The sequence below is a fragment of the Lotus japonicus genome, chromosome 1 (assembly GCF_012489685.1).
Source record: "Lotus japonicus ecotype B-129 chromosome 1, LjGifu_v1.2".
NCBI lineage: Eukaryota > Viridiplantae > Streptophyta > Magnoliopsida > Fabales > Fabaceae > Lotus > Lotus japonicus.
The window spans coordinates 116,511,238-116,527,101 of record NC_080041.1 but is presented as its reverse complement, the minus strand read 5'-3'; the positions used below and the strand labels follow the sequence as shown (position 1 = coordinate 116,527,101).

Here is a 15,864-nt window from a genome sequence, read left to right as displayed (position 1 = left end):
AGGGCAATTTTTATCAAAGAAATCATAAAAAATCACAAACTTTTACTACTCAATTTTTTTTCTAATGTATTTTACCAAATTCAAGTGAGGGCATTTGCCCACATGCCTCTCCACTTGAATCCGTCCCTGCTAGGGCCGGCCCTGTTCACCACCACCAACTACCGCCAATACCATAACCAACTCCACCACTCTTCACAATCACCTTCACTACTACCATCGCCACTACCAATTCCATCACACTACCGACACGACCCACCACAGTCACCACCACTGCCACAATGACCACCCTTCTCCATCGCCGCCACTACCACTGCCATCTTCACCACCACCACCACCAACATCATCACCACCACTCTCCACCAAGATAAGTATTGAAGGTGAGAGTAATATTGTGCCAGTAGGTGGAAGGAGGAAGAAGGGGAAAAAGGATAATGACAAATAATAAAAGAAATTAAATGAAGGATAAGAAATAACATGTAGGATTAGTGAAATAATATGTAGGAAAATGAAAGGTAAAATTCATCCATATATGGAAGGAGACATCCATTAGATCAATTTAAAAAATATATTTTCAAGGACCAATTACAATGAACAAGATATATTTCTCTTCAAATGTTATGGACTATAAACACATTTAAGGCACACAAATAATATAACCCATAGTTACCGAATTCTCCATTATCCCCCGGAACCGCGTTTCAGTTCTTGCATACTGGTTTGCGGTACTTTTGCGAATTTGTTCTTCTGGTTTAGTGTATTGGTACTTCAAACTGGAGTTCCAAAATTTATTTAAAAAATTGTTGCTGGTTGGAATGTAAAACACTGTAAATAACTTGGAGCCTTGGACAGTTGTACAATCGCCTAACTAAGTACATGAGGAAATTAATTCCTAGGAACATGAATAGTTTAACTCACTTACTAGGCTATACGGGAAATGAATACATCTCATCTCCTCATCTCACTCGTGTGTGTGTGTGTGTTGACCCTTAGGTAAATAAAATAACCACTCTTCATTCATATAATTTATTCGTTCTTTGACATCATGTATATTATTTACATGAGCGTATTATAGATGAACCGACTCTATATATCCCCTCGTACTACATATTTCATATATTACGTACTACGTTCCCGCACCCGTACCGGAGGATATGATATACTTGATAACTATGATATAACCTGTTAGAAAATGAATAGGTTTGATCGTGATGAAATCACTTTCCTTAAAGTATTTCAAGCACTCTCTGAATTTCGTCTTAGAGTTTGGATGCAGGAATACCCAGGATAATCAGTCTTGATTCGAGTTTGCACAAGACTAATGAAAACTCGAAATGCAGCGAAGTGTTTTTTCTGGAAAACAGAGGATATGATTGTGTGTATGAATTCTGAATATGCACTGTATTTATAGGCAAAAAACAGAACAATGTATAAGGTTGCGACCCTTCATATATTGTGTCTGTTACCAACAGATATGTCTGTTCCCAACAGTCGCAAAGTTCAAAATCAAAACGACCAAAAACAAACGGACGTTACGGAAACCGCGTCGCCGTCGCCTCAAGTGTCGTGCCGTCTACAAGCCGCCACTAGCCGCCTCAAGTGTCGTGCCGTCTACAAGCCGCCACTAGCGCCTCTTTGCCCACGCCGGTGGTGAGGGGTGGTGTGAATGGAACAAGTGACATAAAAGCTTGGGACCACCAAACCATGCACATGTGACACTATATCCTCTCTTTGTCTCTTTGTTGAATGATTGACATTTAATGATATAAAAATGCTTTGAATAGTTACTCCACTTTCTATGTGGGACTTCATTCAAATTCATTCAATGCAACACATTTGTCATTTTGGAACACTATGTAATTATTACTCCTTGAGTAATTATTACAACATAACCATTGTATCATTATATTTTCAGGATTGTCTTCATCTTCTATGACAAGAAAACAATGAAATTCCTTCGTTGATTTGGTAGTGGGTCTGGAACCGAGGTACATGAACCAAGCTGGCCACTAAACTCATTTCCCCTGTGGAGTGAAACAAGGCTTTCCATGTATTTCATAGCTCTTAACCCCTCACACTTTCCATAAATCTGAAGATCCTTTATTTGTTGCGAGCTAGGCTTTAATCCTTCACTGTCGTCATTCCAAACAGAACAATGGCTTCCAAAAAACCCCAATACCTTACAAAGAACTTCCTTGTGTCGAACCAAGTATCGCTTCATCCAAGAACCTTCATCTGAATGATCTTTCATCATCCACACGTCAAAACATTTCACATCTCCACTTACGGCAGGGAGGACAATGACACCAATGGTACCAGATTCATGAAAGGATGCCAGAGTTGTTAAAGCTTCATCTGAAGAATCACGAATTTTTGGTACTTTGATTTTTCTGAAGACTTCGGTGATCATGTCAAATGCAAGAACAACATCCTTTTTTACACCATACTCTTCAACAAAGCCGAACCAGTAACAACAATTGTTCACATGAGTGTAAACCTGAGAATAGTCATATATTTGGAAGGGAAGTGGGACAACAAGATCAATATTTCTCCAAGAGTTGGAATTGAGGCTGTATAACTCTGCTGTCCAATTCCCAATTTGTCGTTCTGCATTCGCAAACCAGAGGTCCATGATCACAATGACTTTGTAGTCATTGGTTTTCGGGTCAAACCCAAACTCAGCATAATTCTTGAAAGAATAAGTGTCATCTGAATTGGACAAATGGGATTCAGGCAAAGCCTTAAACTGTCTCAAAGAAGGGTTCATGAGGACATTTGGTTCGCCTTTTAGAAAGTATATGCCATTGCAAGGGCCCATGATTTCAGTCCAGTATGTGTGGTTACAATTGTATTTAGAGGGAGGGTTTAGAAGTTCAGAGGAAACATGCTTTTTAGGATGATTGACATTACAAGAAAGCAATGAAATGCAAGTTTTGAGGCTTGAATGAAAGGGTCTTCGAATGACAAAGAGAGGCTCCTCTTGTTGCTTGAGATTGTTGTAGAAAGCATAGTAACTGGCAGCAAAATAGGGATCATATATGAGATTGAACCAGGATTTGCAAACGGACTTGCATTTCACCAACTCTTTAGCTTGCAACCGTGAGAGTATATTTGATACCAATTCTTGTGGCAACTGCTCTATGCTTGTGATCTCTCTTCTTGGTCTTTGAACTCTGAACAATGTCAATTTGAAAGCCTGAATTTTCTGAATCTTGCTTGGGATGATCAAAAATAAAAGAAAGGAAAGAAAGCAATAGAAAATCATGGTGTATTGGTTGGTCTAATTAGTTGGGGTACTCTATCGAATGGGGTTGTATATGTAATGGTTATTTTATCCATATAATCTATAGGGGGTGTCAATCATTGCGTGATGGATGATTAGGCATACTGATGATTGGTGGAAGATGGTTCTAGAGGTGTTTGATGATAAGGCCATGGATTTTTTTTTTTTTAAAGGTCGTGGACTAATTCAAGAACTTTTTTCTTTTGAAACAATTCAAGAACATTAACTAGTTACATAGGTAGCGTTTGGTAGGACATTTTGGAAAGGTCAATAACATGTGTATATATTGATCATAGAGTTTAATTTCTATGCACCGACAGCAACCAATTAGATTTTAAGAATGTGAGAAAATCTCTCATTTTATTTAATTTCATTAATTGACGTGGCACATCCTTAAAATCTGATTGGTTGACGGTGTAAAAAACTTTACACTGTCGGTGCATCATCCTTTTTCTCTTGATCATAATATGTTAATTAAATTTTATTTTGTTTTAACTCACGGAGAAAGAAATATTGAACACGGTACCTCCACAGGTTGATAGTAAGTGTCAATACTACTTGGCCACAAATTTTTTTTGTTTTTTTTTTGAATGGACAATTTATTTTGTTTTAACTCAAGCACAAAGAAATATTTAAATTTTTCCATTTCAAGGAAATTATCGGAATTCCACTAACCATTACAGTCTCCTGATCAGGAAGTTGTCATGTGACAGCAATTCACAAAAAATATTGTAAATTTAAGGAACCCCATACACATCAGATCCTATGTGTCAAAAATAGGATGTCAAAATTATCCACACTCGTGGATACACGCGGATAAAAACTCACTATGGGTAAAATCATCCGCGCCCACGGATATTCACAGATTTATTTAATGGATATTTCCACTATCCATTTATTAATGTAGAACACGGTACCTCCACATGTTGATTGTAAGTGTCAATACTACTTGGCCACAATTTATTTTGTTTTAACTCAAGCACAAAGAAATATTTAAATTTTGCCATTTCGAGGAAATTATCGGAATTCCACTAACCATTACGGTCTCCTCTGATCAGGAAGTTGTCATTTGACAGCAATTCGTAAAAAATATTGTAAATTCAAGGAACCCCATACACATCAGATCCTATGTGTCAAGAATAGAATGTCAAAATTATCCACACTCGTGGATACACGCGGATAAAAACCCACTATGGGTAAAACTACCCACGTCACGGGTATTCACAGATTTATTTAATGAATATTTCCACTATCCATTTATTAATGGGGCGGGTACGGATACAGATGTATTCATACCCACGGATACTCACCCGATATATAAAATACTAAAATATCTTTATATATATACATAGATCTATATTAAGTCTAATATCTAGTGAATTTGTGTTTGAATTATAGTTCTCTTTTAAGTAAACTTATACAATGGTGATGGTGAAAAAAAGCCCTTAGACCAAAAAAACGGTAGAAAAGAAGTATTATCCTTCACACATTGATTGATCGTAAAGTCCAATATTAAATTTTACTTTTAATATAATTTTCTTTTGAACAAATATATGTGAATTTATTTATGTTCATGGGTGTCGGGTGCCCATGAATATCCACTAATATTTGAAAATCCAGTTAAAATCCATTTAATGGATATCTATGTGAATATAGAGCGGGTACAAGTATAATTTTTTACATGTAGAGCGGATAATGAATATATAATATCCATGCCCACCCATACCCATTGACATTTCTAATCAAGAACTGTCTCAATTTGCTAAATACAATTTTTTCTACCTTTTTGCTAATTTTTTTTTACATTATTTAGAAAAAAAACCCAAGAATCAGATCTGAAGGTTAAAACTACTACATCGAAAATCACCAAAGTGGAACACGATAAAGAGCAACCCGTGATGAAATTGAAAACATTTGAATTGATCAGAAGGTTTGTTGTTCTTGGGTTATGAATATAAAAATCACGATAATTGAATTTTACAAATAGAAAGGATTAGAGTTGCAGCGTTGGTCTAATGAATATAATCAGTGTTTAAAACTCGGCTTGATCATTGACTCGGACGGGTCGGATCAGTGGGTTACTGGTTCGATTGCTTGATTCGGTGTATATTAAAAAAATATAAAAAAATATCCAATGCAATATATATTAATATATAATTAATAAAACGCGTCTCTAATCAATAACATAATGATGGTGCAGTGATTATGTTTCCTTCATATTTTCTCTATGGCTTGAGTTCAAACCCTCCTAGGAGCATTTTTAAGCATAATATCACGTTTTTTTCTTACTACATACAAGATTAAAAAAAAAAACAATTTAAATGACCCAATATGTTAAATAATAAGGTAAACGGGCTTCCACGTATGACCCATCGTCAACAAATTTAAAAAAAAATTAAAAAACATGAAAAGGGGGACTCACATTGACAAAAAAAAAAGTGACTCCCCGGTTCAATAAAAAAAGCAGCTGAGTCACCGGTTTGATCATTAAACTGGCCGGTTCGAAACGGTTCTAGTCGAGTGACATGCACAACCGAACTGAAGTGAGGCTCGGACCGATCAAGTCACCGAGTCTCGGTCCGAGCTAAGTCTTAAAACACTGAATATAATCACCTAAGCGAACACCTGCTCTTTTCCTTTAACAACAGCGGGTACGGGGACGCAGATACCCGCCCGCCCCGTTTGTAGACAGTATCTAAAATATCAGTTTTTTTAACCCGCGAGTACCCGAACCCGCAAGTCGCTATATCTGTGACGGGTTTTTAGACGCGGGTACGGATTTTTTCTACCTCGTTGCCATCATTAAAATTTAAAATTGATGTGATGTCTATTTTGGTCAATACACAACTTAAAACAATTCTAATCAAAGATATCCAAACAAAATTCTCTTACAAGAATCACGTTTTTGTTTTTTGTAACTGTATTCAAACATAAATTATGTCACTTTAATTCACGTTTACAATCAATTATGGTCAGACTCAATTCTGACCGGACTCGTGATAATTGTTCTAAAGCTGTTTTTATGGATGACTCTTTTGTTCCTCAGAACCGAAAGTCAGGAGTCGTTCTGGCAATGACCGATGTGAGCAAGAACTCAATCTGTTGTACTACTTGTTAGATGACTAAGAATAAACGTTTGGTTTTTCATGACAATAATAAACAGGCTTTCGCCGTTCTTAATCTTGTTCATTGTGATTTATAGCGACCGTTTCTCGTTGCTACTATTGCTGGATATTCTTACTTTGTTATTTTTCGTGGATGATTTCTCCTGTTTTACTCAGTTTTATCCATTACGGAGTAAATCAGATTTTTATGATATGCTTCTTCAGTTCAAAACCTTTGTGAAAAATCAATTTTCTCGGTCTATCAGAATTTTTCAAAGTGACAATGGCACAGAACTCACGGGGTAACAAAGTGCAGGCTTTATTTGCTTCCTTTGATGCGCTTCATTGGATTTCATGCCCGCATACTCAGGCACGGAATGGTCGGGTTGAACGAAAACATAAACATGTTTTTGAGATCGGTCTTGCAATGGTGTACCATTTGCATGTTCCTACTAGCTATTGGGTTGATGATTTCAGTTCTGCAGTATATGATTTGAGACTCATGATCCTTATGAAAATGGTTGATGAAAGACCAGCAAGAAGACATGATTTCACATTTTCTTTTCGGGTTTTTTCCCTTATGATTCCAGATGTGGGCCACGGTAGGATTGACCAGCAGCGGAATGACTTCATAATCCTCTTCTATAATTTCCCAAAAATCCATAGACTTCATCACGTAAACATCCATTTCGACAGCCTATAGATCTTAGTTTTCTCCAACAAAGATTGGAGGTGCAACTTGTGAGAAATTTGATTCAACATCCATGTTCACAGGTCCGTAAGAAGATGACTCTAGATACCACTTGCTGGTTTTTTGTGTTTAACGAGAAGAAGAAAGAAGCAGGAGAGAAGAATATGAAAGAAAATAAAATTAATTGTTGCAAAGGATAAATATTTTATTGATGAACATACTAAAATATTTTAGATACCGAGTCACATTAAGTAAACAAAAATTATCTTATCTACTAAAATCCTAACAAACTTCAAATACCCTTTCTTAATAAGACATATTGAAAATTAATTAAAAAGCTAAAACTAACAGCTTAAATTTGAAATTCAAATAACTACCGAGACAAAATCTCAACACCTATTCCCATTTTAGAAATTGGGAAAATGGGGTTATGATTTTGAATTGGGTTAATATTTGGTGGCTATGGTGTTACTGATGCCGATTTGGGGAAGAGGAAGGGGAGATGATTGAAAGGGAAAGTAATATGTGGGTTGGTGGCTATGGTGTTTGGGAAGAAGAGTGGGTGCAGGGAGGTGTAGGAGGAGGACGATCAAGAGGAAGAGGAGAATGAAGGGTGGGGGTGGTGTGGTAGTGGGTATGGTGGTGGGTGGGAGGAGGACGAAGGAGAGGAAGAAGGGAGAAGCAGAGGGTGACAAATAATAAAGTAAATTACATGTAGGATAAAAAATAACATGTAGGATTAGTGAAATGAATTTAACGAGGTGACCGCTAAAATTTATGCCACGTAATTCAGGAGACATCAATTTGATCTATTTAAAATAAGTTTATTTTAGGGACCTATTGCAATGAATAAATTTATATTTCTCTTTAAGTTTCAGGACTACAAATATATTTAAGTCAAAATATATAACTGTTGTATTATCACATTTTCAGGATTGACCACTATCACTCTTCTGCCACCGCCCACCACTGCCACTGTCGCTACCATCACTACTACCACAACGACAATCCTCCTCCAATGCCGCCACAACCATCATCTCTACCACCACCACCACAACCACCCAACACCGCCATCATCATCACCACCCTCCACGGGGGGGGGGAATGAAGGTGACAGATAATAAAAGAAATTATATGAAGGATAAGAAATAACATGAAGGATTAATGAAATAATACGTAGAGAGGTGAGAAGGTAAAATTCATGCCACGTATGTAAGGAGACATCAATTAGATCAATTTCAAATAAAGTTTTTTCAAGGAGTTATTGCAATGAATCAATTTATATTTCTCAAGGATTAAAAACATATTTAAGCAAAAAAAAAATCATATAACCATTGTATCATCATATTTTCAGGAATGTCTTCATCATCTGGGACAAACTAACAATGAAATTCCTTTGCTGATTTGGTAGGTGGTCTGGAACTGGGGTACACGAAACAAGCTGGCCACTAAACTCATTTCCCCTGTGTAGTGAAACAAGGCTTTCCATGTATTTTATAGCTCTTAACCCCTCACACTTTCCATAAACCTGAAGATCCTTTATTTGTTGTGAGCTAGGCTTTAATCCTTCATTGTCGTCGTTCGAAACAGAACAATGGCTTCCATAAAACCCCAAAACCTTATAAATCACTTCTGTGTGTCGAACCGAGTATTGCTTCATCCAAGAACCTTCATCCGAATGATCTTTCATCACCCATACGTCAAAGCATTTCACATCTCCACTAACTACAGGGTGGACAATGACACCAATTGTACCAGATTTGTCAAAGGGTGCCAGCGTTGTGACAACTTCTTCTGAAGAATCACGAATCCTGGGTACCCTGATTTTTCTGAAGACTTCGGTGACCATGTCAAATGTGAGAATAACATCCTTTTTTACACCACACTCTTCAACGAAACCCCACCAGTGACAACAATTGTTCACATAAGTAACTTGAGAAGAGCTCCACATTTGGAAAGGAAGTGGGAGAGTTGCATCAAGGTTTCTCCAAGAGTTGGAATTGAGGATGTATAATTCTGCTGTCCAATTCCCAGTTTTTCGTTCTGCATTCTCAAACCACAGGTCCTTGATCACAACGACTTTGTAATCATTGGTTTTGGGGTCAAACCCAAACCCAGCATAATTCTTGAGAGAATAATAGTCATCACTGGACAAATTGGATTCAGGCAAAGCCTTGAACTGTCTCAAAGAAGGGTTCATGAGGACATTTGGCTCGCCTTTTAGAAAGTATATGCCATTGCAAGGGCCCATGATTTCAGTCCAGTATGTGTGGTTAGAATTGTATTGAGTGGGAGGGTTTAGAAGTTCAGAGGAAACATGGTTTTTGGGATCATTGACATTAGAAGAAAGCAATGAAATGCAAGTTTTGAGGCTTGAAAGAAAGGGTCTTCGAATGACAAACAGAGGCTCCTTTTGTTGCTGGAGATTGTTGTAGAAAGCATAGTAATTGGTAGCAAAATAAGGATCAGATATGAGATTGAACCATGATTTGCAAACGGACTTGCATTTCACCAACTCTTTAGCTGGCAACCGTGAGAGGATATTTGATACCAATTCTTGTGGCAATTGCTCCATGCTTGTGATCTCTCTTCTTGGTCTTTGAACTTTGAACAATGTCAATTTGAAGGCCTGAATTTTCTGCATCTTGCTTGGGATGGCCAAAAATAAAATAAAGGAAAGAAAGCAATAGAAAATCATGGTGTATTAATGGTTGGCCTAATTAGTTTTTGGGTAGTGTATCGAATGGTTACTTTGGTTCAGGTTGGCCTTTGTTGTTTCAGTGCCTGTATGACTGTATCGAATGGTTGTTATATAGTGGTGTCCTTGTATGATGGTGGTTATTTTATTCATATAATATAGTGGTGTCCTGCTTATCCAAAAAAATATAGTGGTCTCCTTGTGTGTCCTTTTGTGTGATGGTTATTTGAACTGAAAAATCATTTTTTTATCAACAGTGCAAAATAGCTCATTTCACGTTTTTATTTTTATTGAAAAACATGTTCTAATGTAGGGCGCTCTTAATATAATACTTATTTAAGCTACTGTAGAAAAGAAAAAAAAAATTAAGCCTTGTGATGTGCTGGCGGTCTATGCAGTTTGGTTTGGAGTTTTAAAATGAACCTGACCCAAACAGAAAAACGTTAGTAGTTGCCCTTTTCATACCAAAACTTGCATTCAACCGAAAGTCTCACCCAAATTGGTCAAGTTCTGGAACAAACTAACATAGGTGAAATAACACTCACAATAAAAAGAATAACAATAGGGTTAAATATATTTTTAGTCTAGTAAAATATGATTGAATTGAATTTGATCCTTCAAAAAACATTTAGTCCCCAAAATTATTAGAATATGTGAAATTAGTCTTTGCCGTATGTTTTGTGACAATTTTTGTGTACTAGTGGTGATTTTTAACAGACATAAATTATTTGATTTTGTTTTAGTGGCGGTTTCAAAAAAAATTCGAGAAACTAATTTCAGTCATTTCATTAATGTTGGGGCTAAAAGGTAAAAACTATGAAATATTTCTTGAGGGACTAAATTCATTATTTAAAAAAAAATGAAAATATATTAGAACACCATAAGGAACACAAAAACAAAAAACAAAGCAGCACAAGGTGGAAACAATAAGCTCCAAACAGAGAGAACAAAAAACAAAAGGAAATAGTAGCATTAACGAAACAAAACCAGAAACACCAGGATTCTTAGAGGAGGTCATGCGCATTAAACTGAACTAAATTCAATTCACGTGTATACATGACTAAAAACATATTAATCTCATAAGAATATAAATATATCATGTTAAGATCCCCATGTACGGATCAAAATCTCTCTTTTCTAGTTGTACTTAATAGAAAATAGAAAACAAGTCAAATCACGCTAATTAACCTCAATGCGAAAATGAGATGATGAGGAAACCATTCAATCATCTTAAATTGGTCTTTCTTACTTAGGTCAAACACTACCCTAAGTTTGATTACCATTTTAATTTTCTGTATTTCAAACAGTTTTTTAATTTCAAAAAAAAAAACAGTTTTTTAAAACAGTTTTACAAGAAAAAAAATGTTCGGATGAGATATTTTTCAACATTAAAAACTATAACTTGAAAACTAAAAGTAATAACAGAAAACATCATTCACTACAAGAAAACAGGGGCTTAGCGGCGGTTGAAAGTAGGACCGACGGCGGTTAAAACCGCCGCTAAAAAAGACTCCCGGCGGTTGGCCAACCGCCGCCAAGTTGAGCGTCGCGGACATATTTACCGGCGGTTGGGGCAACCGCCACGCAATCTGCCGTAAAATATTTTGCGGCGGTTGGAACCGTCGCCAAAAGGACTGGCTTAATGCTATTAACGGTTAGGATTAACGGCGGTTTCAACCGCCGCAAAAGAACTTGAATATTTAGGGGCGGTTCCAACCGCCGGCAACACAAAATACGTGTTTAATTGTTTCTGGACCTAGCGGCGGTTAAAAACCGCCGCCAAAATCCAGAAAATTAATGTTTTTTTACTTTTTTTTTAACCTGCTTTATAATTTTCTTTACATAATAAATTAATCAACAAAGGGTAAAAATGTTGTGCCAAAGAAATCTATACAATCACCAAATACATGCATAAGCATATATATCCATCAATTTTTCACAATGAAGCTTAGAGTGCTTAACACAAATCCAAAATATAAGTTATGTTCCACCAAAAGGAAACTAACACAATGATATTTTCCACACATGGTCTACGAAGGACATAACATGAAACTTGAAAAATCTAAATAGTCTTTTGTCATGGTGCTCCTTGATCTTGAAACATGACTAGAGGAGGAAGACGACCTCGTTTCTCTCGGTGATTCCAAGTTACCAACCTGAAATTAAAAAGAAATTATAGAGTAAGTGAAAGTTATACTAGATTTGGTGTTTAAGTTTTACGCCTTGTAACTCATTAAAAACACGTTCTATTGTGTTAAAAGCCACTTAAAATAAAGCCTACGTATTCTGAAAGTGATGAGGATTGAGGAGAATTCATAGACAAAGACTAAACGATTTCAATAGAATATAACATATTTATCAGACTTGAAGGACCGCTCATTGACACCTCAACAAGAGCAATCAAATAATCATTTACAAAAACTGCAGGTCCAGAAATGTGCAGATATGATGCATGTGCAATTAAGAAACTAAGTACTATTATATTGCTCAGCATAGACATAGTGACCACTTCAGATTTATTTCCTAAGCAAGTCTATACACATATGACATAAAAATAAAAATGTTTTGCAAATTTAGTATAAATTTCTTTACCCCATTTTTTTTATGAACTTGCATAAGGAAAGCAAGTTGTTCCTTCAAAACATCTATCTCAGCAACTTGTGCTTTTAAAGCATCATCTTCAACAGCTTTTCCTTTAGAGATTGAAACGACTTTCTACTCTGAATCAAAAGAAGAAGAAAAAATCACTACAAAAACTTATACAAGTCTATATAATTCAAATGCTTTACAAAAGCACATAGCATCTTTCCATGTAGATGATCATTGTGTACATTTTCATGATATGAAGGACCAGATTAGCCAGAATAAATAACACTACTAGGCATAGTAAGATTAACTTATAGATGTGCATCTTCCCACCCAAAGTGGATATTTTATTATCTTCAAACTTACCTTTCGGTATTTAGGATTTGAATCAGATGCTAATCTTGTTCACAAATAAAAATTAAAGTTGCTACTTGCTGCCTATTCTTTAAAAAAAGCTCATCAGCACTCCAATAAAAAACTAAAGGGCAGCCATATAACCTGAGACAGAGAAACCATTCACATGCTTTATCATTAGTGTACATAACATGTCAAAGAAACCACCCACAACACAGAGAAATCAATCCCAGTTGATATACATGTTCCAGTTATGATATTACACATGAGCAATGCATTTCTTGGGCAAAATTCTAAACTCATACCAAAGCAAAACAACACCCAGCCCCTTGAATACATTGCAGAAAATTCCAGAACATACACAAAAGTTAAAAGAGCCTCCATATGCATATTCATATATCAGACCAAAAGAGGTAATTCCTAGAATTTGTCAAACTGAAAGAAAAAAAACTAAGTTAGATCTTCATTTTCTTCCTAATTAGACAAAAAAAGGTAATTCCTAGAGAAAACCAGTAGTTGAATTCTGAAACAAAAACAATTGAACAAATGAATACTGAAGTAGAAAATGAAAGCCAAGATTGATAACTAACCAACCATGCTAACAGGGGATAAAGAGAAGACTGATGTTACCATAAACATTGGATTCTATCTGTAGAAAGTTGTATATAACACACCCATGTATTGTAAAGAAGACTGATGGCTATTAGTTTAGATAAATTCAAATAAATTTCCGATTCACCTATGTATTGTATCAAACCTGCTACCTGCAGAGCCAATAACCCAACCAATCCTAGACCCCAGTTCCCTTTGTTCCCCATTCCATAAACTTACTAGTAATTCTCAAACCAAAACACATCAATCAACCATGAAAATTTTATTCTTTCTTCTTTCATGTAACAAAGTAAATATAATCTAAAGAAAAAAGCATAATTCCAAAAGGGATTTCAAGTTTCAACGAGATACCTCATCGTAATCCTTCTTATCGGTTTGGGGTTTCTTCAAAGGCTTAGCTTTTCCACCAACAATTCCAAAAACACGAGACGAAAACCAATCAATCAGATAAGTTCGCAAAATCAATATCCATAATCCTAATTAACAGATTTAAATGTCAGGCCTATGAATTTGTAAAAGAGAAATAGGAAAAAAAAACTATGAGAGAGATTGGAGAAACCCTAACCTTCTCAAGTGGATCAATCAAGCCATGGGAGAGTCAGTGCCTTTTCTCCTTCTTGTTAGGAGCAGATCGAGAAGCAGAATCACTAGAGTGGGTCTTGTTCCCCAAATTCAAAGAGAGGAGAGTTAGGGATATATGCCGTGAGAGAAATCTAAGCAGATTTGAGAGAAAGAGATGCGAGACATGTGAGAAAGAGATGAGCACACATACCAGGAGAACCGTGAGCAAGATGTGAGAAAGAGATGCAGGTCAGAGCTTGGTGAGCCCTCACAATGAGGAAGAAGAAGCATGAAGGTGAGTTGTGTTCCTGGTGAGTGAGATACGATTGTGAGAACTCAGAAATTTAGGGTCACATTGAGCGTGAATGAAATACTTGGAGGGAACTGAAAATCATTCGCGGGTGGGTTCGATTGGGGGAAATTAGGGCCGGCCCTTGGCAACCGTTGATATAATAAGCAGTAATATTAGCGGCGGTTGTAACCGCCGCAAATAGTGCGATTTTTAAAAAGGAGCGACGGCGGTTGGTCATCCGCCGCGAAATATTGCGTTTTAAAAAGGACCGACGGCGGTTGGGCCAACCGCCGCGAAATTTTGGCCACTAAGTTGCTGTTTTGGTGTAGTGATTTAGTTGTTCTGGTATTTTAGTTTTTAAAGCTGAAAATGAAAACTGTTTTAAAAACAGTTTTTAAAAACAGGTTTTGACAAACATTTTTTTAAATTTTTCAGTTTTCAAAAACAGAAAATAGTTTTTAAAAATTGTAATCAACAAACTCCTAGTATCTCCAAATTAGGGGTAGTTCTTTTTTAGAGACCACTCAGGCAACGATTCTTCTTCTTCCCACGATCTCCTTCAGACGTTAATAGAAACTTTTGAAGGAAAAGTGTGCAATATCCCTTCATTGGAAGGGAGAACGAGGACAGCTGACTATCGCTCATGCCCCAAAGTCAAGAGTTGCTCCAAGGATTCGGAATCCTAGTTAGCTGCAAAATATCGATCGTAGATTGGAAAAGGTAGATAACCTTCTATCCAAATCCTCCCGCTAGTAGCCCCTCAGCCTACGCAATTAACTCCTCATAAGCTGCAATAACTTCACGGGGTGCAGGGACCTAAGGTCCCAACCTCTCCCTTCCGGTGGAGCACTTTGTTCCTTTGGCATATCTCTTTGTTGTAGAGACGTCCTTACTTGCCATGACTGGCTTATAGGAGAAAGAAAATAAGGATTCGAGACAAGCAATATCCCCGACTCTCGAATGTGCTCTTATCGCAATGGAATTTGAGACGGTGGTGTGAGGTTATTAGGTTAAGAAATTAATGAGTTGGAAATAATAATCTACAATTCTACATGTTCAACTTTAATTGGTGAAGAACAAAAACTGCACCTAAGTAATTGCAGTTATGTTTTGCCTATTTTTAATAAAGCTAATGCAGCGGTTTCGACTTCCGCTGCTATTTGGTGGCACCAAAGCGCCACAAAAAATCTTCATTTTACCAGAATTTTTCAACAACTAATCTTTTTAGCTCTCTAACATATGTAATGCATGAGACTCTACTACACAGTAAGACTCAAAATATCATAAAATAAAAAGAATAAAAACTAATTAAAACTAAAGACTCAAAAGCTATTTTTCAAAACCTTAGGTTGTCTCCCAAAAAGCACAATATTATAGTCTTTGCTAGACTTCCCCGGACACAGAATGTCATCTGCGGTTTATCTCATAGTGCATTTCACTTCTGGGATCTTTTAGTTGAGCAAACACCTTAGTTAGATATTTGCATGCAACCTCAAGAGCAAACACATATATAATCATTAAGTTTAGAGTGAAGAGGGATATAAGATTTTTCATCTTTCTTATGCTTTGACTTCCATTGGAAGCACCCACCTTAAACCTTCTCTCTGAGTTGATCTTCTCCTTCCGCTCCGAGCTGACAACCATGCTCATTGAGTAGACTTGCTCAGTTTGGTCGTTCTGTGTGTC

General features: G+C 36.5%; 2 protein-coding genes across 2 annotated transcripts; both read right to left on the bottom strand.

Annotated features, from left to right (window-relative positions):
- Positions 1-1,832: 1,832 nt before the first annotated feature.
- Positions 1,833-3,309, bottom strand: LOC130729642 (F-box/kelch-repeat protein At3g06240-like). The gene has a single exon (XM_057581451.1). The coding sequence runs from the start codon at positions 3,260-3,262 to the stop codon at positions 1,928-1,930; it is 1,335 nt and encodes a 444-aa protein (XP_057437434.1). The 5' UTR covers positions 3,263-3,309; the 3' UTR covers positions 1,833-1,927.
- Positions 3,310-8,342: 5,033 nt separating this feature from the next.
- On the bottom strand, positions 8,343-10,195 carry LOC130729640 (F-box protein CPR1-like). Its single transcript, XM_057581450.1, has one exon. It carries the CDS (start codon positions 9,771-9,773, stop codon positions 8,418-8,420), a length of 1,356 nt encoding a protein of 451 aa, XP_057437433.1. The 5' UTR covers positions 9,774-10,195; the 3' UTR covers positions 8,343-8,417.
- Between the last annotated feature and the right edge of the window lie 5,669 nt (positions 10,196-15,864).